At 32.5% G+C, this 27,239-nt stretch overlaps 1 protein-coding gene and 1 long non-coding RNA gene across 4 annotated transcripts in view; both read right to left on the reverse strand.

The window, feature by feature from the left end:
• Window positions 1–5,819, reverse strand: part of LOC143079338 (multidrug resistance-associated protein 1-like) — a 46,021-nt gene extending 40,202 nt beyond the window's left edge. Inside the window, exons 1-2 of the mRNA XM_076254593.1 lie at window positions 5,694–5,819; window positions 1,271–1,447 (exon numbers count right to left, since the gene is read on the reverse strand). Coding sequence (XP_076110708.1) covers window positions 1,271–1,447; window positions 5,694–5,735 — 219 coding nt within the window. The 5' untranslated portion in view covers window positions 5,736–5,819. The remainder of the gene's footprint in view (window positions 1–1,270; window positions 1,448–5,693) is intronic.
• Window positions 5,820–10,892: 5,073 nt separating this feature from the next.
• LOC143079339 (uncharacterized) lies at window positions 10,893–26,516 on the reverse strand. Of its 3 annotated transcripts, XR_012979395.1 has the most exons (6): window positions 26,409–26,516; window positions 15,726–15,920; window positions 15,152–15,338; window positions 14,889–14,948; window positions 12,940–13,051; window positions 10,893–11,936 (listed from the first exon to the last, which is right to left on the reverse strand). It is a non-coding gene; the product is annotated as an uncharacterized LOC143079339 (long non-coding RNA). The 3 variants fall into 3 exon arrangements; XR_012979394.1 differs by lacking the exon at window positions 14,889–14,948; XR_012979393.1 differs by having other exon boundaries at window positions 14,889–15,338.
• Window positions 26,517–27,239: the final 723 nt, after the last annotated feature.

Raw genomic sequence — 27,239 nt, forward strand, 5'->3', positions numbered from 1 at the left:
AAATTTTGAATCAAATGTACTTGACTTATAATTCAATGCAAACTTTAAAAACTTCCAGATAGTATCTTAACACAATCAAGTTTACATTTCCCTTCTTTTTCAATAAAATAATTACTAAACAAAGATTTTTTATCTTTTCATATCTAACTTCACCCTAATTCAATAACACTGATAAAATAAATTTTCAAAAAACACTTAAATCAACAAAGGTTTAGCTACAAGATTCTTTTTTTCATATAATACTATATTTAAAACATTAAAATTTCTGTCTCCTATTTTGCAGGAAAATTACTAAATGAATAAAACACAATGTAGGTTGAGCATCAATCAGCTGTTTCAGAATCTAAATAAAATAAAAGAAGAATTTGTATGAGCACACAAATACCCCTGCCTAAGCATTGCAAATTTAAAAAAGTTAAAATGGGGCACAACTCTAGAACAGTAAGTAACTCATTGACCAAATTCAACCTCAGTCAGGGAGCTATGATTCTTAGCATGGTGAATGAGTTTCATAAAATTTGGATGAGAAAAACTTAAGTTAGACAGTGGAAACAAAAATGGGACAGACAGAAGGACTCTCTTGCCTACACCCTAAAAATTGGGCAATTTCATTGTTTTTTCCCTAAAATGAACATAATGTCACATCATCATTAGATGAATTCTATGTTAAAAAGAGTTTTAACCAATCACAACATTTTTTTGTATACTGTCGAAATTTAACCCAAAATGCATTAGAATGCATTCTGAAACAGCGAATAGGACAACAACCAAACAGTTCTAAAATTTACATCAAATGACGTCTACTCTGAGGTCAACATATGGTCTTCAATCAATAAACAGGGTGTCGTGAATATAGGCCAAGAGACATTAGAACATTATGTTATGTAATTGTTTCCCGTACTTTTGCGCACACATTTTTAATGTAACGTAAGGCTATTGTAACCTATGTATTTATCTTACGATCATAAAGCATCTCAACTAGCAATACGTTATTTTCTTCCACAAGTATTACAAAGACAATAACCCTCAAGATATTGGTGCCGTGACCAGGATTTATACTTATATCTTTGTCTCAAACTCTAAATTGCCCTGTTGTTAAAATATCAAATATCATCTACATGTGTAGATTGTTATAAATCTGCAATCAACAACAAACTCTTTAAAAAATAAAACATAAACCTGAAAGAAAAAAAAAACTGACTGTACTAGTTAATGCAGCAGGGTTAAATCAAACTAGTTGAAACCATAGAAATATCACACATGTACTAACAGTTTTAGCCACACTCAGGAATGAGTGAGGACGAGTAACTCCATCAACATTCAGAAGATGATAAAGGTAGAACGGTGCACTGAGCCACAGGAAACCACATGGCACCCAAACAAGTAACGTCTGCTGGAAACAGTCTGTGAACTCTGGGTAGCTACCATTCAGTAATCTGGTCTCATCCTGTTTAAAAAAAGAAGTTAACCTGATATTTAAATAAATAATCAAAGCTGGTACCTCAAACATGCAAATATCCTTTTGGTAAAAGTATGGGGCAAGTATGGACACAACATTCAAGCTGGATTCAGCTCTAAATTTGGATTGTGATTAAATAGTTGACACAGCATAGGTTTCGGACACAGAATGAATGTGGTCTAATGAACTTAAAATATTTTTTTTTCCTTTGAGCAATTCACTATGCTGTTGAATATTAATCCTCGCAAAAAATTGTTTGAAGAAATTTTCTTTTTATTTATGAAATCTGAAATGAGAAAAATTTAACCCCCCCCCCCCATTTTTTTTCACATCCCCCTTTCCCTTTTTCCAAAACTGATCTCAATTCAAATTTCTAATGGAGTTTGGAACAATAACTACTCATTTAAATACATCATAAAATATTTAAATGTAACAAAAGGTGCTTGTTATCACTGAATGGTAGATTGTTTTAATTTATCAGTTGGTAGTAAAAGTGAATATACATTGTATATATTGTATAAAACAATGATTTAAGTTGATTAAACTACTATTATGGACAAAGAAAGATAACTCCAATCAATTGAAAATTTCTTGCTATTGCACAATATTGTGCAATTAGATATTTCTTGCTATTGCGCAATACTGTGCAATTGAAAATATTTGCTATTGCACAATACTGTGTAATTGAAGATTTCTTGCTATTGCGCAATACTGTGCAATTGAAAATTTCTTGCAATTGCACAATACTATGCAATTGAAGATTTCTTGCTATTGCTGAATACTGTGCAATTGAAAATTTCTTGATATTGCACAATACTTAATATAATAATTTTGGATCCTGATTTGAACCAACTTGAAAACTGGGCCCATAATCAAAAATCTAAGTACATGTTTAGATTCAGCATATCAAAAAAGCCCAAGAATTCAATTTTTGTTAAAATTAAACTTAGTTTAATTTTGGACCCTTTGGACTTTAATGTAGACCAATTTGAAAAGGGACTAAAAATTAAAAATCTACTTACACAGCTAGATTTGGCATATCGAAGAACCCCAATAATTCAATTTTTGGATGAAATCAAACAAAGTTTAATTTTGGAACCCGATTTGGACCAACTTGAAAACTGGGAGTGGGACCATTATCAAAAATCTAATTACATTTTTAGATTCAGCATATCAAAGAACCCCAAGAATTCAATTTTTGTTAAATTTTGGACCCTTTGGACCTTAATGTAGACCAATTTGAAAACGGGACCAAAAATTAAGAATCTACATACAGTTAGATGTGGCATATCAAAGAACCCCAATTATTCAATTTTTGATAAAATCAAACAAAGTTCAATTTTGGACCCTTTGGGCCCCTTTTTCCTAAACTGTTGGGACCAAAACTCCCAAAATCAAACCCAACCTTCCTTTAGTGGTCATAAACCTTGTGTTTAAATTTCATAGATTTCTATAGACTTATACTAAAGTTATGGTGCGAAAACCAAGAATAAAGCTTACTTAGGCCCCTTTTTGGCCCCTAATTCCTAAACTGTTAAGACCTAAACTCCCAAAATCAATCCCAACCTTCCTTTTGTGGTCATAAACCTTGTGGTTAAATTTCATTGATTTCGATTTACTAATACTAAAGTTATTGTGCGAAAACCAAGAATAATGCTTATTTGGGCCCTTTTTTGGCCCCTAATTCCTAAACTGTTTGAACTAAAACTCCCAAAATCAATCCCAACCTTCCTTTTGTGGTCATAAACCTTGTGTCAAAATTTCATTGATTTCTATTTACTTAAACTAAAATTATAGTGCGAAAACCAAGAAAATGCTTATTTGGGCCCTTTTTGGCCCCTTATTCCTAAAATGTTCGGATAAAACTCCCAAAATCAATCCCAACCTTCCTTTTGTGGTCATAACCTTGTGTTAAAATTTCATAGATTTCTATTCACTTTTACTAAGTTACAGTGCGAAAACTAAAAGTATTCGGACGACGATGACGCAGACGACGACACCAACGTGATACCAATATACGACCAAAAAATTTTCAATTTTTGCGGTCGTATAAAAAGTGTTTGAGGATATAAATGCAACGACTTAAGCTTTCTTTTCAGACCAAAATTGGACACAGAGTCAAGGAAAACACTAACTGCCCGCTATGCCAGGAAGGGACATAATTATTATAAATATCACAAATGTACCTAAGATTACCCATATGGCCAAATAAAAAAAAGAATTCTGTGTCCTACTACCCATGTTACCTTCCCTCCCTACTTTTTAAGGTCAAAATATAAGCCTACCCTAAAGTTTTTTTGTCATTTTCAGTAAAAATGTTATAAAGTCAGAATGTCCCTACCTCAATGTAAAAAAAAATGGTAAATTAAGACCTAAACTCCCAAAATCAATCCCAACCTTCCTTTTGTGGTCATAAACCTTGTGGTTAAATTTCATTGATTTCGATTTACTTATACTAAAGTTATTGTGCGAAAACCAAGAATAATGCTTATTTGGGCCCTTTTTTGGCCCCTAATTCCTAAACTGTTTGAACTAAAACTCCCAAAATCAATCCCAACCTTCCTTTTGTGGTCATAAACCTTGTGTCAAAATTTCATTGATTTCTATTTACTTAAACTAAAATTATAGTGCGAAAACCAAGAAAATGCTTATTTGGGCCCTTTTTGGCCCCTTATTCCTAAAATGTTCGGATAAAACTCCCAAAATCAATCCCAACCTTCCTTTTGTGGTCATAACCTTGTGTTAAAATTTCATAGATTTCTATTCACTTTTACTAAGTTACAGTGCGAAAACTAAAAGTATTCGGACGACGATGACGCAGACGACGACGCCAACGTGATACCAATATACGACCAAAAAATTTTCAATTTTTGCGGTCGTATAAAAAGTGTTTGAGGATATAAATGCAACGACTTAAGCTTTCTTTTCAGACCAAAATTGGACACAGAGTCAAGGAAAACACTAACTGCCCGCTATGCCAGGAAGGGACATAATTATTATAAATATCACAAATGTACCTAAGATTACCCATATGGCCAAATAAAAAAAAGAATTCTGTGTCCTACTACCCATGTTACCTTCCCTCCCTACTTTTTAAGGTCAAAATATAAGCCTACCCTAAAGTTTTTTTGTCATTTTCAGTAAAAATGTTATAAAGTCAGAATGTCCCTACCTCAATGTAAAAAAAAATGGTAAATTAAAAAAAAATCCCTATCTAGTACCTACTTTTTTTTCAAAAATTTAACAGAAAACACATATGTTTTTTTTTGGCCCGTTGTTAATTCAACTATTATTTTTTTTTTTTTTAAATTATGTTTTGGGGCATTTTGGGATATTGGCAAACTCTATGGTTCACAATAGTAACCCTGGACCTGGCCATTAAAACCGATTGGATATGGCATTGCCTAATAAAATCTAATAGTATGTCAAAATAACAGATAGTCCGAGATTACTCTGATGTCCAACGGCTGTTTTCCCACGGCCCCAGCTTGTCTGTCAAAATAGCCCTTGGACATCAGAGTAATCTTGGACTAAATAACAGAATACAATATATTCATAGGCGGATCCAGGGGGGGGGGGGTCAGTCAGCGGGCCCCCCTTAGGAAATGTTCTGGATCCGCCACTGATATTGTCATGAATGTATATATGAGGGGGGGATAGGAGCGGTCTTGATCCCGAAATCCCGGACTTGAAAAAACGAAATCCCGAGGTCCCGAGCTTAAAAACACCCGATCCCGGAGTCCCGATAAAGGTCCTGTCCCCCCTCATATATCATGTTTGAAGAACTTTTGCATCTCAAAGATATGCAAATGAAATATTTATCAAATTTATCTTTTCTTTGTAATATTTAGATGTATTGTGTGTTTGTTATATGTTCCATATCTAGTCCTACATTTTAGTTATTCATAAATGTTATATTTTAGGTCATAAACTAGAACTTTGTTCCATTTTTAGCAATTATATAATAAAATTGTTTTTTGAATGTCAACTCGGATTTTTTTTCGGGGAGAGAAGACCCCTTTTAACATCCGACTATGAAACGTCAAATTCTTTAAACTGCTTTAGCATTAAAACAATGCTTCATTGAGACTGAGTCTGATTCTTGATAACAACTTTTGTATGTTCAAGTAAACAAGTTCGGTTTTGTCGTTGTCCGATAAAAACGTACAGTCGCACCACAGATGCAATCAAAAAATTAAGGCAAGCATAAAATCATGTTTTCTACAGTACAAACCCATAGAGTTCCACCACAAAATTCTTCGAACGACTGAACCATTTCTTCTGACTTCACTTCATGACAGGCTAAAAGTTAGAGTAACTTCCCTTTTATAACCACAAAACTGTTCCTTGACTTAATCGACACCGACAGGAGAGGTAAACTTTTCATCGCCGGGAACCAGAGCATCGGTTCACAAAATCGAACTACGAAAATACGACCGAATGTATACAATTTTGTACGTACGAACAGAGACATATAATACATTGTATCAGAGACATATATACACATGGTATATATGTCTCTGATTGTATTGTATTGTCTCTGATACAAATAACGCAAGATAAAACTACCGGTACAGCGTTATAATCGTTATCATTTGGGATATACTTCCATTTCTCTTAAGGGGGTGACCAACACCAACATTTCGCCATTTTGACCCAGATATTGACCAACACATTTTAGTGTATATCTTAATAAACTTATGAAAAAAGTTAATGAATCTTTCCCCAAATGTTCAACACAATAGTTGACATACATATATATACTTACTAAGTTGTTTTTTGATAAAATAAAGAAATTATTAACATCCAAACATTGACTCTGGGCGGGTACATATGCTGCCCTATTGTACGAACGATTTTCCAGAAAACAAGTGAATATCACTTCTTTCACCATTTATCTAAAACAAAGGCGTCTTAGAATTTCCAATTTGTACTCCATTCATGAGATATCTTCATTGAAACACGGGTGGTGGTTGTTCAAATTTGAAACCATTTTGAACTGGAACTACTTTCTGAAAAATGTATGGAGCGCACTTCTGCTCAAATACAGAATGTCGGTAAGAATGGAAACTAAATTTTTTTTTCTGCTCAATTTTTGTTTCTGTTTATAAAATAAAGTAATGAGTATATAAATAGGGTAAAATATGTATTTATTGGTGTGCAGTTGTCTTAAATGTTTAATTTATTTGTTCCTGTCACACTAACATCTTTATAATGTCAACCAACGATAATAAGGCATATATGTGTTAAATTAAGCTCCAGAAAAGATCAGCAAATGAGTGTCTACAACAGCGTGGTTTGCTGTTGAATAGTGAAATGAATGTTTATCCTATAAATAAAAATACACATATATGACGTTTGTTTGATGTTCAACTGACGCAGAAGCAAACGCCAATGTGTAGGATGATCACTGACGGTTATTTGTAATGAAGTTTTTCTGATTTGACGAATAGTAAAACGATAGACAATACATATAGCGTTCAATATCGACCATTAAAAAAGGGTTCGCGGGTCAACTTTCGTCCTCCGGTAACAGAAGATTGCAAATTAGGCGATCATCGGATAACGGATAATTTTTTTCGGCAATGTGTTGCTGGGATACCATTACTAACACTCCGATTGTTCTTTCAGGCCTATATTGCCTACCGTTTAATTTTAAATTACAAACCAGCTGTGTTCAATGAAATTGTACCGAATTTATTCTTACACAGACGATTTTCAACTTTATTTTGTAATCTCAGAATCAAAAATGTTTTGTATTGCTTAAAATGCAAATAAAAACAAATGAGCCTGAACTGTACACATAGTTATGCATTATAGTATTGGAACAGCGATTTCATTGCTGGCATTGTACAATTGCCGTGAAGCGTTTAATAATGAGCAAATCACATTGTCCACAAGACATATAGAACGCATGATTGTCAGTCGGATCCAGTGTTCGAAGCTATTTTAGCTTAATTTGTGAGAGCTGCATTTTTACTGTTAATTTATTGAACCTGCTACACAAGGATTTACAGGAAACGGATCTTTTTTAGTTACTTTGTATGGTGTTTAACGTAAAATTGGACCTATATTTCAACAATATCAAGACAAGAATAAGGTGTAATACATTGAACTTGTATATTTTTTAATAGTGGCAGTGCTGTTGAGAGTTTTTCGCAATTAGCACACATTACCCGGCCACAATTTATTACACTCGCAAGCCAGCTTTGACAATAACGTAAATATTATGATATCTCCGGAAACGGCTACGTGTGTCTGGTATGATATATAGTAAAGGCCACACCTGGAAGATCAAAACAAAATAAGCATCAATACAAAAAAAGAAAACAGGAAAGGACAACAATGATATACCCATCAATAATAGGCAAACGACAAACCAAGCCCTCTTCACGACAAATCTTTGCCAGATCGACCTGTTCCTATCAAATTATGGAAATTGATATAGTTTGGTTACATAGCGTGTTGTTCAATGATATTTAGACAAAATTATGAAAACGTCATGCAATTAGGGTAGTGGAAAATTCACATACAACAATTTTCACTTTCGCTCACAGATGAAGTTCGTCATAATTATAATGCTGCAGGCACATATTAAGTGGCAAATGCTTACCTACTCGTACACTCATAACCAACATCTTCATTAAATATAGTGCATAATTAATCAGTTATATATTAGGTATCGTCCGTAAAGCAAATGATTTTTGTTGTCTTGTCCTTGGTGTGTGGGCGGATTTTTTTTCACTGTTGTCATTCGTCGTTATTCCGTTTAATAAAGAGATGTGGACGTGCAAAAAAATAAAACCTGCTTAATACCGTCATAATTTTTCGGACAGCTGCGTTAAGAACAAATGTATTTGCTTATTGTTGTCACCTTGTATAATGATAGTGGTCAACTGTGGACGTTGTGTTTATAAATTTCAGTTTCAGATGCTTTATAATGTTTGTGCTATTTGCTCTCTATTCTTTTGAGATGGGCGGATGCTGCAATATAAAAATCCTGGAGGTCCCCCTCTTAATTATTGTCTTGTATGTTTCATACTCTCATAAACAGCAAGACAATTATTGCAACAACATTTATCCATTATAAATAATCTACATGGACATTAAAAGTCTACCAGATATTGCAAAATCGTATGCAGAAATTAATAATAGACATGACCAAGACATAGCACTCTCTCAATATGTTAAAAATTAAAATAAACACGAGTCTCCTGGTATTCTGTAATGGTTCACCTAAGCATTTGGCAACCCCTTATCATGTAAGGGACATAACATTTTATGCAATTTACATTTATTTCTTTCGAGATGTTCTGGAGATGGAAGTTCAAAATGTCTTCACCAATCAGACAGGTAGCTTAATTCTCGGATAGAAACTAGGTATCGCACGTATGTAATACTGGCAATTTCAAACACAAGGTAATAGAGAGTTGTTTCAATAAATATGTGTACAAAATCTCTTTTCCACAACATTTCTATGCTTGTCTTCCACCAATTCTATGTTTGTAAAACAATTAGTTTAAGGGGGTTCAATTTATCTTCTTGTATTTGAGAACAACATTTGTATGTTTTTTTTCCTTTCAACATTTTGAAATGGGGTCATGATAGAACTATTAATTTTCCGCAAATTTGGGTATGGATTGGCCATTTGGTTGCTAAAAAGATATTTGTTTGATTGGAAACATTGCTTATTTGCACATCAGCCATTTTCGCAATCTAGGATAGTAGACTGGATGATCACTCATAGACTTTTTGGTAAAAACAATTTTTGTTCCACTTACTGGTTCTGAAGAAGAATTTTTTTCTCACATTTCTTAATTTCAACAAATGAGAGGCCTTGGTGGAAATCTCAAATGGGGGGAAAGGTTACCCTACATTATTTTTTGAAGAACACCTAGATGAGTATTCAAGCAAAGTTTTGTGTAGCTCTCCACAAGTCATTTTTGAGAACAAGATGAAAATGTGAAAAAGTTAACAAAATTAAGACAACAGCGAACAAAAAGTGATGAAAAAACCTGAGCAGTTTGCACTGGTAAAAATTTATATGAAAACTGGACCATGAAATCGAGGTTTAGGTGAAACAACACATGTCCATGTAGCATGTTCTTATCAGGATGCATCAACTTAACAAATATTTTTGACCTACCAGTAGTCTGTGAACATGACAAGTGCATGCAAAGTTTGTGTGAATAATGCCTGTGTGACATACACCCATCAGGATGCATCAACACTCCAATCCACTTCTTGTTTACATGGATTTATACTCAAAGAGAAGCAGCAAAACATATTCTTTTTTCTTATTAAATTTGAAGGAAACTTTTTGCACCTTCAGCAAATATATACTTGATAGGTCCCGACATTTTAGGCATGACAAATTTTTCATGTCTACAGTGGGTGAAAATAACTTAGTTAGCACAATGTTTACCAAAACCAGATTTTAAAATATATATTTATATACAGATAGGGTGTCCGGTGGTTAATGATGATTTAAAAAATCACTGTCTCCGATGGATCCTAGTACCAGAGACTTTAATATAAACTGTAACCAAAGATTCCTGGTGTGTGCAAATCATAAAATTTTTGAAGTATGATATAGGAACATCATTTTAAATGATGTCATTGTAGCGTCATGCCTTAACCGGCATGCTTTGTGTGCAGGTCAAGGTCCTCCCAAGGGGTCATAAAAAATTTACCATATATATACAGATATATGCATGTTTGAACAGATATATACATGTTTGGGTATCAGAGTTTGATTATTTACTTGTTTCCTCTATTTCAAATAAGGTCAATATCAATTTCTGGTCAACATTTGTATAGGTTAATAAACATAAAAGACATGGTTTCACAAACATTTAGACATGGCATAAGTTTATCATTTTTACAGTGAATTAAATGTGCCTGTCCCTAACATAATAAATGCATTGTATTGGAAAGTTCAATATATTTTATCTTCAACAATAGGCTAGCATTAACAACTCGGATGTGCACTGGGGTGGTATAATTGTCATTTGCAACTTTGTCCAGACAGATTAAAAATGAACTACTCATGATTTGTTTGTTTGAATGGTGTTTTACGTCAAATGAGCAGTATTTCAGCTATATCATGACGAGAACAAGGTGTAGTGCATTGAAATTGTCTGCTGTGACTAGACCAGCACGCTGAGCTGGATTTGTTTCAACAGTGCTAGCACACTGGAGAACTGCCCGCAGTTAGACAGACACCCCACTCAGACACATTATACTGATTCTGAGCCAACCAGCCGTTCCTCTCACAACTGAATGCCACATGCTTGGCGGAAAAGCAGCAACTACTTATTTTTAAGTCTTCTGGTTTGACCCGACCGGGGATCAAACCCTGGTCTCCCACTCTTGAAGGCGAGCACGCTACCAATTGCGCCACAGAGTGGTTATAACTAATTATGACAGAACATTTAGTAAATATTTAACAATTGTATTATAATTTATCAAGCATTTACCCTGTGTAAACAAATCCTAAATTATATCTTATTACATAAAATACTTACAAAAATACATCAGGAATTGGTTATGACTAATAAAAAATTAACTCTACAATACAACACAAGAACTACAATGTGATAACATATGTTCTATAAATAAGTTAATATTAAGCTTTAGTTTGAAAACATATCTAAAAAAGGAACATGGATGGCCATGTCCACATAAAGAGAAAAACTACAAGAAAACAATGCTAATTTCAGTGTTTTGTTTTATAATAACCCCAAAATACATAACCTTCATTTTCGTCTTTTTAAGCATTGTCCACAATTTAGCTCAGGATAATTTTAATATTAAATGAATAACATTTTTGTTTTTTAAATATTTTCTCACTAAAGTTTTAGAACTCTAAAACAAGAAAAGTCTTATCCCTTATGTTTTAGTTTCCCTGCTTACTTTTAATATAAGAATTAGTTGATCAATACTTAAAAATTCTGTTACAGTAGTAAAACTTAATGCCCCTCACACCATAATACAAATAAGACCATGACAAAATAATCATAATCTATACCAAGATACTGGTTAAATGGGTCTCAATTAATATCCTTTTTATTTTAAAATATTAAACTACAGCATTATATTGCACTATTAACACTATTGTACAATATAAAAGTTTGTATAACAAACTTTTGTTCAGGAACAATAGTTTTTATGTTATATTGTTTCCAATTTATGTATTATATATTGTAACATAGAGGAATAGCAAAACAATATTTGTGTTTGAATTGTCTCCCTTGATAATGCTTACACTACATGAAAACAGAGGTTCCAGATACATTTATGCACAATATGCGCAACAAGTTAACACCATTATGTGCTTATCAGATGGACTGTACTGATATAAAGTTAACCTTCCAACATTAAGCTGTCATCATTATTAAAAGACAAGAACAAAATTAACTTCCATTATTATTTGTCATGTTCAATATCTCTTAACATACATCATCTTCTCCATTATCTGAAATTATAAAAAAATATATATATATATACAATGTTTCAATGCATTGTCAATATTTGAAGTAATGTATTAAATAAAGGTAACAACTGTGTGACTGGTTAAGGTTTTTGAAAATCATAGTTGCCTATGATGTTTACTAAATTTTTTCTCAACAAAAATAATTTTTGCCTCAAAATAAGGTAGAAGTTCTGATTTTACATACAATTGTTATAAGCAACAGTTTTGTTAAATTGAAACAGAATATTTTATGATGCAATGTGTTAATGTGGTATAATGTTAACATGTTGATTTTCTCACCAGAGCCTTGGCTCAGGTGATGTTTGCCATCACTCAGGTGTCCATTATCAACACTTTAATTTTGGTGCTCCAGAACAACCGGGACAAATTATACAAAACCTAGCTTAGGTTCTCCTTGGACAGACCTCTTTCAAAATGTTGTCTGCTGACATTGTTTGTGTTACAAAATGACAACATAGGTCTTTGTTTGGTTAAAAATTTGACATCTTAATAATAGCCACTGTTTCAGATATGTTTGTTTGTTTGTTTGTTTGATTGATTGGTGGTTTACGCCACTTTCAGCAATATTTCACCTATATCATGGTGACCAGCTTTACTGACGGAGGAAACCGGAGTACCCGGAGTAAACCGCCGACCTTGGGCAAGTAACCGGCCAACTTTTTCACATATGGGTGGAAGTCGAGTGCACCCTTTTTTGTAATATACAAAGCAGGGGTTTCAGATATGCAAATTACCACTGTTTTCATTTAATTTGAAAAAAAAATTATTTTGTAATGTTATAAATCAATATTTTCAAAATGTTATAAATTTCGGTGGATAGTTGTTTATGTACATAAGAAAAAGAATACATCCTTGCACACTTCCCTGTGGAACTCCAGATATTACTGCTAAGTTGTCAGATGTTGTGTATTCAAATACTGCTGTTCCATATTCATATATTGATATTATACACTTAAAACAATATTAAGAATACTTCTATACTTACAATTTCAAATTTTGTATTATCATAATTATATGTTCATTGTGGTAGTAAAACTGTTTCACCAACATACACCTATGTCACTATGTGAACTATACAATAATCATACAGTGGTATCCTACAAAAACATTTGTAAAAATAAATAATGACACTTAATTAAAACATTACTTCAACAAGGATTTAGGTTTCATAAACTGTTGGCTACTTTCCGAAAATTTTATAACAAGTATGAACATCTTGTAATTAAATATAATGTAACCCGTAGACAACTTATCTCAGAAGGTGTTTCGCATCCTAAATTTTATGGCAATGTTGTAAATAAATGTAAAAAACTGAAAAATCAACTTTCAAGACTGGGTAAAACTTTAAAATCTTATGTTTGTAAAGGATATAAACATGATATTTTGGTTGTATCGGTTAATTTAACACTATGTTCCAATGACTTGAAGATTCTCAATAAATACTGGCCTCTCACTAAAACTGCCGATTTCAATTTATTTTGATGACTGAATGGCACCAAACCAATCCCAATTGGAGTGTAATTTGTGATAATTTTTCAATTGTGCGACAGTTTTTATACCAACAGATATATTAGTCTTAGCTAGCTTCCAGTAGTTGCGAGCACAATTTGACCTGCTTTTGTTTGTGATTATTGTAATTATTGTCTTTTTATATTATTTGTGTATCAGTTTTACAGTACTGGCAATTTTAAATCTATTCTTATTTTTTGCATTCGATAAGTTTCAAGATCAATAAATGACGCGTCTAGCGACAAGACTTAGTTCACCTTTAATCACCATCACAATAGGCAGTGATTTAGCACTGTTATAAATATATTTTATTAAACTTATTAAATTCCGGTTATGATTGCCTTATTTTATTTTATAATATGTTTAAACAGGTCCCGTGGACGCTTGGGATGGTTTATTACATACCCACACACAACGTGTTCAAATTGACAGTACACACTTGGCTTGTACTTGCCTACTTGTTTCTTTATAGGCATACTACGTGTGGTTATGAGTCAAACTCGTCTCTACTTAGTGTATTTGGGACCGGTTTAAATCTATTTTTGTGTTTTGGCATTTTGTAATGTAGGTGTTCTTCAGTTTTTTAATGCTTTTATTTGATTTGTTGGTTGTTATAGTATGAGGTCGATATTGTTGACTGTATACTGTGCAGGTATCTTATTGTGTGTCTTTCAGTGTGTGTGTTTGAATTTGGTCGGGAATATAATGGAGAGGTTTGAGTACTCACTAACCGGTTCAATGCAACTATTCCACTGGTGGAATACCTGTACCAAGTCAGGATTTCCCGGCTTCTTGTTGTCTTGTCTCTGTCTCTATATTTGTGCTTTGAGTGAGGTTGAGTGTTGGGGAGTTGTTTAGGTGTGTTTTGATGTTTTGTGTGGCATTGTAGTCATTTGCTGTTATCCCCTTTTTTATATCACAAGTATATGCCCCAAGTACAACAATATGTTGAACCAAGTTTTTTTTTCAGAAAATCTCATGAATAAGAATGGGTTAGAATCCAACATACTTGATCCTTTAGTATTATCTACATGTATAATCCATTATAATATTTGTAATCTACAAGTAGGTAATGCCTTTCAATAAATTATGCAAGTTATGAAAAGGTGTTAATTAAATGTCATTTGTTTAAATAATGTTGCTGTCAATAATTGGCTTGTGTCATATAGCTGAAATATTGCTAAGGTTAGCATAAAGCAACACTAAATCAATATTTTCTGTTGTTTTGGTGTAGATTTTGCAATCAGAAATAATTTTAAATACATCTCCACATAGTTCTTCATATATTTGTTTATACTATTTTGTACCTTGTTTAAAATTTAACTATTACATGTATATAGATGACGGTTCTAACCTTCTAGGGTGAATAAAACACATAATATCAAGCAATATATTATAAACACATTTCCACTCAGATATTCTTACGTGATACAACATGGCAAAATCAAATCATCCACTATTCATTAATAGCACATGTGATATTGTCTAAAACATAAATATAAAATCTATATAATTAAAAGTAAAACTTATTTGTTTTTCAAATAATAAAAAATATACCACACACGTCAAACAGACTTAAACTAACTCATGCTAGGCACATTCTTGAGTTACTTTGCTGGTGATATATTCTTGATAATCAATAAGACAAATTAGTTATACTTTAAAAAATACAGATAATAACAACTTACTGTTCATTAATAATTATAAGGTAATACAGGTGTTCAATCTAACATGACCTTTGACAAACATCCATGTCCATTTAAATGTTCACTGAATTCTCTGTGTTGATGTCTCTTGGGAGGACTTCCATCATAGATACATGTGCAGTGGCATATACATGTACTTGTATATAGGAGCAAACAATAACAATGTTAGCTGTATAAGAAAAAATAGAAAGTTTTGTAATTGTAATCTTACAATTATAAATTTTACTTGTAATTTTACTTGCAATTTTTTAATAATTGTAAAATTATTGTAAAAAAAAAGTATGATGTTTTTTTGTAATTGCTTTTTTTGTACAGTAAATGTAATTAAATTACCATTCAAATAAAAAAGAAAACATGCATGTGTCAATTCTCTGAAATGGAAGCAACACAAATTAATACTTCTGATGTGCTAAAAACAATAGCAAACAGCATCAAAATGATCATATACCTTAGAAGAAAGTTGATGTCAATTAAGACAGACACATATCAGATGTTGAGTCAATCCCAACAATTGTCTTTTATGCAAACATACATTTTAAACATATACAATAATTACCTTGCTACATGTACTTCATCAAACCATGGATACACTTTTGATGTCCTGTTGCAAAACTTTATCAACTAGTAAACTTGAGGCTCATGGTTTACACACACAAATTTTGGTGAACATCATGAGGTTTGATGAAAGTGTAGTGGAAGCAATTTCACAATTCATGTTAATGATATCAAATCACACCATAAATATATTAGCCTAAAAAATAAAAACAGTAAAAAATATACATATTTGAAGGACTATTTGCAATACATGTATGTTTATCCACACAGTTTTTAGGCAGCTATAATTTATTATTTGATTGTTACCTTTTTAGTGTCACTGTGCTAGTTATTTGTGCACTTATCATACATGTATGTAAAAAGTATAATTTATCAATGGAAAATTGAAATACTAACCTGCAAAAGGTTCTATAAATATACATATTAAATTCTTTCAATACATGTAGTATGATGTACATTGCACATATTTTTTAATGCATACTGTTTACATGTAAGTACAGTATATTATTTTATGCTTTCATGATACACTCATGTACATCAGTGAATTAGTGGTGGTCCAAGTCCGTCAGTAAGTTTTTAAGTCCTTGAAGTGTATATGAAAATAAAAATAGTTTAAGAATACATGTAGGTATTATTGTGTTAAATTATGCATAAATTTAATGCTTGATAACTAATTATTTTTTTATAACTTTAAATAGCACTGGTGCTGCAAAACTGGTGGTACCTTTCATCCTTGCATTATTTTAATTAATATTATGAATAGAGTGAAACCAGGACATACACATTCATGTTCATTGAAATACAAATCTATTGCCACATCTATAAACTCGTATCTGAATACAAAAATAACTAAACATGTATTGTACTAAACATGTCAAAATGCATATGATAATAATACTTTAAACTTATTTATTCACGGTGAATTGGGAAACAAGTTATTACAACTTATATAAATCCCTCTCCATTTTGCAGTGTAAAGGATCAGCCCTTGTAGTGGCATCAGCCTACTGTTTTGTTTTTTAAATCTACAAGGTACTCTTTTAAGTGCTTGGGGAATTGCTATCCCCTTACACTGTCATTTTTCCTCCCCATCTGACAGTATATCCTTGTTTTTCGAGACCATCGTCACAAATGGTGTCAAGGAAGAGTCGAAAATTGAGTATCTAAAATTTTCACCCAGTTTAACATGATTTAAGTACTTGCTACATATGTACAATAAATTAAATGAGCATGTGTAAAGTCTATAAATAATGAGATCTTGACATCTGCTTTTGCTTATCAGTTTTTTATAATTTTACCAGTTGATTGCTATATAAATTATCTAAAATATTAAGAGTCCTGCATGTTTTGGTCATTTATAACTGACATATTTCAGGAACACAGTTAATAAATTCAACATTATGACACAGTTGCATAACCGTATAAGAATTCAGACAAACAGTTAATTGAGCATATAATAAGAATAAATATACACTGAATCACACAGGCATTTACATGAATATGCAAAGTAAAATACAAAAAACTTTTTACTCATTTTGGTTAAAGCTCCTGTACTGCCACAAATGAAGGTCTAATAAGTTGCTCTATATGAATGTTAAGAATGTGTATTGTAATAAAAGATTGTATACTTGCATCCCACTCATGGTATTTTAACGATAAAAAATACACCTTTCTTTATATTATATAGCCAATATGAAAAATATGCAGTGGCGGATACAGAAATTAAAAAAGGGAGGGCCCACTCCAGTGATTTCCAATTTTTACTAAATAATCAACCAAACTTTTATAGCATAAGGGGGAGCCCATTGGATTCACCTATGATATGTACTGTAAGAGACCTTTTAGCATGGATACATTTTTAGTAAAAAAAAAAATTAACAATAACAATTACTAAAACAGATACCAACGCCGTAATGGACATGTCTAATATCTGTATGCTACATTCAGAATAAAGTAATTTAAAACAAATAAATGAAAACTTGATTCAACGTTGTTTAAATTGTAGTAAAATTAAGTTTAAACTTCTGATAAATATATGAGGTATTCCAAGACTATTATTTTTGTTTTGTTTATGGAAGATCATTCATTACAACCAAAATGAATTATGATGACACTTTTAATATGTCCTATCAGTTTAATGATCATGCAAGTGTTTACTGCATGTCCATGTATTTAGTCATTAGTATTTATATCTGAATTGATTAATGTTTTTCATATTCATAATCAATAACTATTTGAAATATCTTTACATTTCAAGTGCTGTCCCAAAAGTATTATTTAAATTTCACCTATTTTATTTTGACACATATAAAATGAACTGGATCTACTCAATAACAACATACCACACTACATGTATTGTAATCATCAAGATAGTGAACCACATAAGACTCAGGTTTCATTTTTAAATAACTCACATCATTTCCTATATTAATTTCTGTAACATATTGAATCAGTTTTTAACAATAAAGTATAATCAAAGCACAAGAATTAGAAAACATAGGTAATCACAGATTACTGAGTCCGCCTTAATAATGCAAGTTGTAACATTCAGCTATCTCACAAAATGCCATGTTGTTCTGGCAAAAAATGATGCTTCATTACTTTATTTATTCAATATTAACCATGGTTTTTGGATATGAATCTTGTGGAAACTATGATGTAAATCTGCATCAATCAAAGTTGAATGATCATTGACCAATCACCTTGAAATAAAGCCTATCTTATTTTGGCCTTGGATCGTGTATACTTTTAATCTGAAACTCTTGGTGAAGTTTTTTAACCCAAGTCAAAGTTGTAAAACTATCCTAAAAAAAAGTTCCAATGTACAATGAATCATTACATCAAGGTCAAGGTCTTCTAATTTTTATATGAGTCTGTGTATAATTATATTCTGAACATACATATGAAGTTGCATGACCTAGCTATTATAGTCTGTTAAAATAGAAACTAAAACGTAAAACTGCATCCAAAAAAAAAAATCAATGTTCAATGAACAATGACCTTGAGGTCAATGTCATCTAATTATGGTTTGGGTAGGTACATAATTTTATTCTGAACATTGTGACAAAGTTTCACATCTGTAGCTATTATATTTTTTGTAAAAATACAAACTAGGATGTAAACTGTATCTTGGGAATATCAATGTTCAATGAACCATGACCTTAAGGTCAAGGTCATCTAATATTGGCATGGGTAGTTGCGTTATTTTATTCTGAAAACTGTGATTTAAAGTTTAATGCCATTAGCTATTGTAGTCTTTGTAAAAACAGAAAGTAGGACTTAAAACTGCATTTGAGAAAAAAAATCAATGTTCAATGAACAATGACCTTGGGGTCAAGGTCATCTAGTTTTGATATGGGTCTGTGAGGAATTTTATTCTGAACATATGTGTAAAGTTTCATGACCCTAGCCTTTAAAGTCTTTGCTTAAACAGAAACTCGGACGTAAAACTGCATTTTGAGAAATTATGTTAAATGAACCATGACTTTTGGGTCAAGGTCATCTTATTTTGTCATGGGTATGTGCGTAATTTTATTTTGCACCTACTGGTAATGTTTCATGACCCTAGCCATAAAAGTCTTTGAAAAAACAGAAACTAAGACGTAAACTTGCAAAATTTCAATGTTCAATGAACCATGAAGCTGAGGTCAAGGTCATCAAATTTTAATATGGGCAAGTTCCAATTTTTGTTTCTGAAACAATAAGCTAGGTTTCATGGTTCTAGCTATCATGGTCTCTGAGAAAACACCTCGGACGCGGACATGGACGCCGGGGGTAGTACAATAGTCCTTCACAACTTCGTTGAGGCGGACTAAAAAGGCAATAGTTTTTAATTAGGGAAATTAATTTAAAGTTATGAAAAATATCACAAACATATAAATCAGGTCTTGTAAAAGCATTGGCATAAAAATATGATTTTTTAAAAAGTTAGTGATAAAATCAAAACCCTGGTCTTCGGCTACATGTACATACATGTACTTGTGAATGTACTTTTTTATTAATACTTTGAGCACATTGTGTAAAGGTTAAACTTTAGTGTATAACATTTTCATTTTATTATAACAGATACATTTATATGTATCTCGCTGTGAAATGTTTTTAAAAGTTTTGTTGCATATACAAAAATGTACATGTATCTATATGAGTTATGGTTGCAAAGGGTCAGATGTCACAAGCTAAAAACAACTAAATACTGTAGCTACACAACTATAAATGTCCTGTAGTATCACATATACTTCTTATCTATCATTCTAAGGTTATCAAATGTACAGTCGGGTAATGACGTACAGGTATAGTATACACCCCATTTAAAAAGTATAACAAAATGTGTAATTCAATCCAATGTTAGCACGACATCAACCATACACAACTATATTGTTGTCCAAGTATTTCATTTATATGACAGATATCGATATAGACTTTATTAAACAAATGTTCATTATATACAATACAAATCATCATAATGAACATGATGATAGCCACTAGAGCAGTCAAAGCTGCATGCATTTTTTTGCACAGATTTAATTATTATTATTATCATATATAGACCATTCTGATATCAATATATTTACTGTTAAATAGACTGTTATAAATTTTGTATGCAGTAAAATTTATATTACTAAAACAGAGACAGATAACAGCTTAGTACTGGTATAATGTTTCATTTGAGGGTGTTAATATTGCATTGGGTTGTTATAACCTAGTTTTAAAAAATTATGTAGTTATAAAAAATCAATGTATATTTGAATACTGTTTAATTTCATATTACATGTATTGTTTAGTTCTCAAAGATTTAAAGTATCAATTTCTCAAAATACTTTAACACAAGTTGTGTGTTTCTACACTGAAAAAAAAGACAGTGTAACTGCAGGTATTGAGATTTAATCAAACTACTGTAAAAATGAAAAAATATATAAAATAATAAACACTTTTAAGGTTTCAAACCGCCAAAGAATTTTACTGTATAACTCTTTGTAAATTTTGATTTTTCTACCCTCTTTCCTTTATTTACCTTAAGTTTAACTAGACTGGCATTATGATTTCCTCAAATGTATTTATGCCTTCTAACAGCTCTCAAAAAATCACCATAGGTTAACAAGCATATAAGAAAAGTCTGACATCCAGAAGTGACGGTTGTCAAAAATAAACAAACAATAGTTTCCCAAAATTCTTAATATACACATTTTGCAAATGGCTTTCATATTTTTTAAAACTTTAAATAATCTTTTATATTTGGATGTGAGTATTCCAGAATTAATAATCTTTCAAATAATACCAACTTTGTGGAAATACAGCTTGTGATACATTTTATACAGCAAATCACAGTAACTATTTTTTCTTAGTACAGTTTACTTTATGCCATCAAACTTCTGAGGGAAAGCGTTTTAGTGGTTTGAAACCTTAAGTGTGGACTATATTATGAAAAGGTTGTGTCAGATATGAACAAAAATTTATTTCATGAATCTAATTAACATATGAGTACATTTTATGTATTTGTTTAAATCAAGATCACCATGACTTTGATAAACATAAAATTTATGTTGTTATACAAGTACATTGCACTTTTCCTTTCCAAGCACCCTTTTAAAACCTGATATTAAAAAATTCTGCATTACTTCTTGTTAACTGCAAGACTTGACCAAAAAATGCAACGTTGCATTAGATATGTACATTGTACATACATTGGTTACATTTATGTAAAATATTTCATATCTCAATTTTAAATGTAAGAAATGAATGAATTGAAAATAAGAAATGTTAAAACAAAAAATTTAAAAGTGAATAGGGGCACCATGTAGAACTTTTAATTCAGGTGAGCCTGAGGCCAGGCCCATAATTTGGTTAAATTATTCCTGTTTTTTAAAATGGCTTTACAACCTTGTGAAATAATGAAAAAAACTACATTGTATGACTGCTACATACTGTATGTACATTGTACCTGTTATGTAGATAATATTAATCAATAAGCAGAAACTCAAATGAACTAAAGGTTCTGCGTACAATGAATATATATAGAGTATACATGTACCTGTGCTAATTGTTTTAATAATCTCAAACTAACGTTGCAGACTGTAACCAAACAAATTTTTATCAAGATTTTTGTTTTAATAATGAAAACTTATTTGATTTTTTTATTTATAATATAATATTAAGAAATCAATTCAAAATGATAATTACTGAAGAAGTTTAACTTTTTCAAACTCTATATGCAAAAATGAACAAAGATAAAATGTATAGTTTGAAATATTCCTATACATGTACATGTATGCACTCCCAAAATTTTGTATTTATGTCAATGTCGTCTATCTGTCTGAATACACAATGGTGTCCATGTCGTCAACATGCAGTATCAAGGATAATTAAAGATGTTGAGAATAAATAAATTAGCAAAATGTATACACACCCTTATATTATGAAAATTGAATTAGTCATTGAAAATATATATAAAATGGATCTTTTATTTTTTTGCCTTAATATGAGTATAAAAGCACCCTTTTTTCTTATCAATGTTGATTGAGATATTTTTTACAATGTCATATGCGAAGAAAATGATGGCATTGTGGTTTATACAAAACAACAATTGTGTATATATTGTATGTTAAATATTGAAGGAATACAGTATTAAGAGTTAGCGCTACCTACTTTTATCAGACACAATGGTTCCACAACTAAAGGCATACATGTTATATTTAATTAATGCTTATATTGTCATTTTCGCACCGTTGTCCTAAAAGGTATCATGCAAGTTGCACTTTATTAATTAAAGGGATAAAAATATAATCATAAATATGATTGTGAATAAAGAAATTGCAGATCAAATTTAAAATTTAAAAGCCCAGTTAAGTGTAATGTTAAACATTATAGTTTGCTTAAAATTATCGAATATTTCTAAAAATTTGATGTCATGTACAAGTTTGTGTTAATTAAATATAAAACCAGTTTTCAACAATATTGAATAGCAAAAAATTGATATGTGCAGATTAGGGGTACATGTTGTAATATTGATCAAAAGGTGTTTTAGATAAGGCCTGTATAGCAAACATTGAATGTGAAATTACTTTAAATTAAAATTAATACTGATTAAAAAATAAACTGCAAATTCTCAATACAATATTATATCTATATGTATTTATATTAAATCAACAGAAAGCAGTATGTAGAATAAATGTTATACAAGATATTGCTATACAGGCCTTACAAAAATTTCAAAGATCCTGTGCTCAAATCTTCCTGTAAATGGTCAACCTCAAAAGCTTCTGACTCGTTGTCATATTGCACATCATAAATTGTATCTGGGGCACCATCAACACCAGAAACTATGCTAGTAACAGTACCAGCATACCATTCTGATGTCCCTGAAGCCTCATCTATAATCCATTTGTGTGATATGCGGCGATTCAGAAATTTTGTCTTAGATTGACATTTACGAGAAGATTTGGCCACAGGAGCAGAAATTAAGGGCAACGGACTGTCATGGCAACTTGCATGCCTTTTTCTGGGTTTTGCTTTGGGGCGTTGTTCAAACCAAACTCCAGGTTCGCGAATACCGGGCTGTTTTCGGTGACGCGGATGGACAAGTTCTGGTAAAAGAGCCTTAAAATAAAATGCCTTCAGTTTTGGAACCATTGTATTTACCCATAAATCAACATCTTTAATTATTCTAAGCACTACCATGTCAAAGGGATTGGTACGTCTTACAACAAAGTCACACCAGGAGCAATTCAATATATTCAGTTGCCCTTGTATCTGGTGGTAATGAGAATGGGATTTTTTAATGAAAAAATTCCCATTCTTCCGTTCAAGGGGGAAATTACTTACCTTCTGTGTGGCTTCAACAATAGACATAGTATTGTTATGCAAGACATTTTTTATTTCAATTAAGCCACACTCTCCCCCTTGAACAAAGACTTTGCCGTCAGTACTGGCACCAAGAAAGGGATGTTCCCTTGAAACGACCAATCCCATGTCCTCTATCCTAACCACGTTAATACAATTGACTGCCCTATTAAGGATATAATCCTTTTTTGAATTAGCTTCCTCTTGTAAACCCTTTCTAGTAAAACAATTACCACGAAAGGTTGAATACAAGAATCGTCTGACAAGAGGTTCAACCTTGATCCCAGGATTACGTCGCACAACATCACCGAAAGCAGATGCAGTGATCCGCTTACGCCTTTCCTCATGCCAGACTCCACTATGAGACTGTTCTTTGGTCTGGGTCTCTAGGGCAGTCAATACGGCCTCATCAACATTGATGTGCTTACCAAGGTATTCCTGAATATCAGCCTGCAGAGTGTCAGAACTAACATCAGGAATACATTCAAGGGCGTCTTTGCCATACTCAAGAGTAGACTTACTCTTGGCAGATACAGCAGCAGATTTAATTTTTCTTTGGTAAGCTCTGGCCTTGTATTCAGGGCGACTTTTGTACAACCTGTTCAAAAGAAGCTTCTTCGACCTACGGTTATAATGGATATCAAACCATTGACCAGCCTTAGTGCCAGTAACCTTCTCCCATACCGTTGGTGACCACTTAGGACCGAAATTTTTCCTAAGCCCACCACCATAGCATCGTGCATGCCATGAACCACGGTTGACCCTGTTGTAAAACTTGCCTCCGTCAAACTTTGCTCGGATCGACATCCAATTTTCGGCAAGATTGGTTGTCTGACAAGTTATCAAACTGCTGGCTTTATTTTCTAACCTTACAAGCAAACGCGAAATGTCTTGTCTTAAAACAGGGTCAACATGGGAGACAGGGTTTAAACTATCGCCTCGCGACTCCTCCTGGGCGGTCAAAGATGAGATTTCGGACCAAAATGTACTTTGCTCATCTAAAACTGAAGCAATAACATCCTCATTGTCAGTGGGATTTGTGCTAATTTCATCCTCGACAACTGACTGTGATGACATACATAATAAAGTTTGATTTTGAGTGCATACATGTAAAGTTTCATTTGTGCTAGCTGATTCCTTCCTTTGCTTTGCTACCTTACAGAAATCGTCACTACAGTTTTCATGTATACCAAATACATGATTCACTGTATTAAGGATGTCATGCTTCAGTTTCCTTATAGCCAGCGGTCGATTTTCCTCTTGTGCTCGTCGACGGATAGCGCAGCGAATGGAACTGGTAATGCGTAATCGATTAGCTTTTGTCAACTTATTCTTTCCCTTATAGCTAGGCTTATCCATTACCAGTTGCTCAAGGTGTGAACGAAGACATTTACATGCGTGATTAGCACACTCTATTTTCTCGACACGTTGTCCCCAGACTGGAACATGCTGCCTTATTCGAGCTTCAACAGAGCTGTCACCATCGGCAACAAGACGCATATACCTTACACCATGTTTTCGTTCAGCCTCGAGAAAACCCTCGACAATGATGTCAGCCTCCATTGCCTGACTGCTGCCAGTCCAATTCATAAAGCACTCATGAGCTTTTGGAGGTACACCTTTTGTCTGGGCAGTTTTGCAGATGTAACAAAACTTGTTTCTCACACCTACGTGGAGAATTTTACCTGTTGCTGCGCCGATGATGATGGCCACGCCCCCTAAAGCATTGTAAGTATGCTTGTGCGCCCTTTTTGACCAGCCACCATCACAAATAACTGTTATTGCAGGGACACCCTGAAAAAAATCATTTCTATCAATAGCTAGATTTCTCTCTTCAATACCTGCAGCTAAAATGTCTTCTTGGAGGGTATCTAACCACCACTTGCTTATTTCTGTCTCTATTTTAGTAAATGAATTTGACGAAATACTTGGACAGCTAAAAGTTGCCATGGTTTCACCCAACTGGGCACCACCATCACCTGTTACCATGGAACCCCATACCCCTCGTACATTGACATCAAACATGTCATTGCTCAACATTGGGCTTGATGTGAACTTGAACTGCTTGTGACAACCTTGACACTCTGCAAACATAACACTAGCAAGACCAAGATTTCTTTCATCAAAAAAGAGCTTTAGTGGTTCAATATCTTTGATATCACATACCTTTGGGCATTGAATTACATGCAATGTTATTTGTAATATGTGTTTCCTGAGTAGATCCAAGTTCAGTAACCTATAGCCTTCGGCTAGAACAGGTTTATTCTTACATATCTTTAACTTAAGACCTTCATTTGGTTGCAAAACAGTGTATGTAGGTGGACAAACAGACGGAAAGGAAGCATGCTTTGGTCTCAATATCATACGTAACCCCCCCTTCCCTGGCTTCACTCTGTACAGTGTACTTGTTAGACGATAGGGTTTACCACCAGCTTTACATGACCTTCTTGCTCTGGTCATATTGAAAAATGACCTTATAAAGACTAAATAATAAAAATAAATTCTTCAAAATATCAATGTCAGTCTGTGGACCACCATACAAAATTGTAAATGTAAACAACACACATGGTTTGCTATTAAAATACATTTTTATTTGTTGGTTATATGCAAAACTGTTTTGAAATGCATAATAAGTACACACAATTATAGGGAAAAAAATAAATAATAAAGGGAAAAAGTTTAATAGCAACGAGAGTTCTAAAAAAAGAAAATATGTCATCACGTGAACGTTGCCCAGTATGCACATTTCATTTTGATTATAGTGAAATAAAAAAGATCGGATAGGCCGATCAATATAATTTTTAGCTAAATAGACGAAGAATATGTTGTGTGTGTCTATTACCTATACCTTTTATATGAAAAGACTATTGATTTCATGCTAAAGACACAAATCCTTATCTTGTTTACAGTATCTCATTCTGTGTTTGCCTAATTGCAAGTACAGGATATTACTACACAAAATATAATCCCTACATACACAAGCAAAAATAGATTGAATTACTTTAGTTCGTATAAAATAAACCAAGCTCCGCATTAATATTTTTAAAAGAAGTATTATGCATGTTTTGTATAAAGAAATAATTACAATGTTATTGCATTGCACCAATAATTTTCAAGCGTAGGAATCTAATGCAATTTTTGATATAAATTTTGCGCTATTTTCACGTAAACACTCCAAAACCTTTTCACGGATTAATCAGGTTTTATATTGTATATATCTTAATAACGTGATAGATTTTAACTAAGAAAAATGTTAAAAATCAGGTTAAGTTTATATATTAAATTATAGCATATTTAAAAATTGTCGTAAAACCGGAAGTCAACTTGCGATAACAGATGCTTTGAAGAAGTGCAAAATGTGCACAGCAGAAAACGAAAATCAAAATTCCGGCTCGCCTTTGCCCTGACGAAGATGTTAAACTTTATAAATACAGTAAGAACACAATCCCAGCTTCCACACTCAATCCAGCATATGTACCCGCGCAGACCCAATTTTTAGCTGCACAGAAAACACATTCAAATATATTTTTTTTATCAAACTTTAATGTTATCTTCAAGATACATGTACAGAGCGTCTACGGGGATATTTTCGGGAACGACGGTTCTCAGAATAAAAAGAAATAGCCAAAAACAAAATTGCGATTTTATTTTCTTGAAAAAATGGCGTCAAAATTCAGGT

Source organism: Mytilus galloprovincialis, chromosome 6, assembly GCF_965363235.1.
Source record: "Mytilus galloprovincialis chromosome 6, xbMytGall1.hap1.1, whole genome shotgun sequence".
NCBI classification, from domain to species: Eukaryota; Metazoa; Mollusca; class Bivalvia; order Mytilida; family Mytilidae; genus Mytilus; species Mytilus galloprovincialis.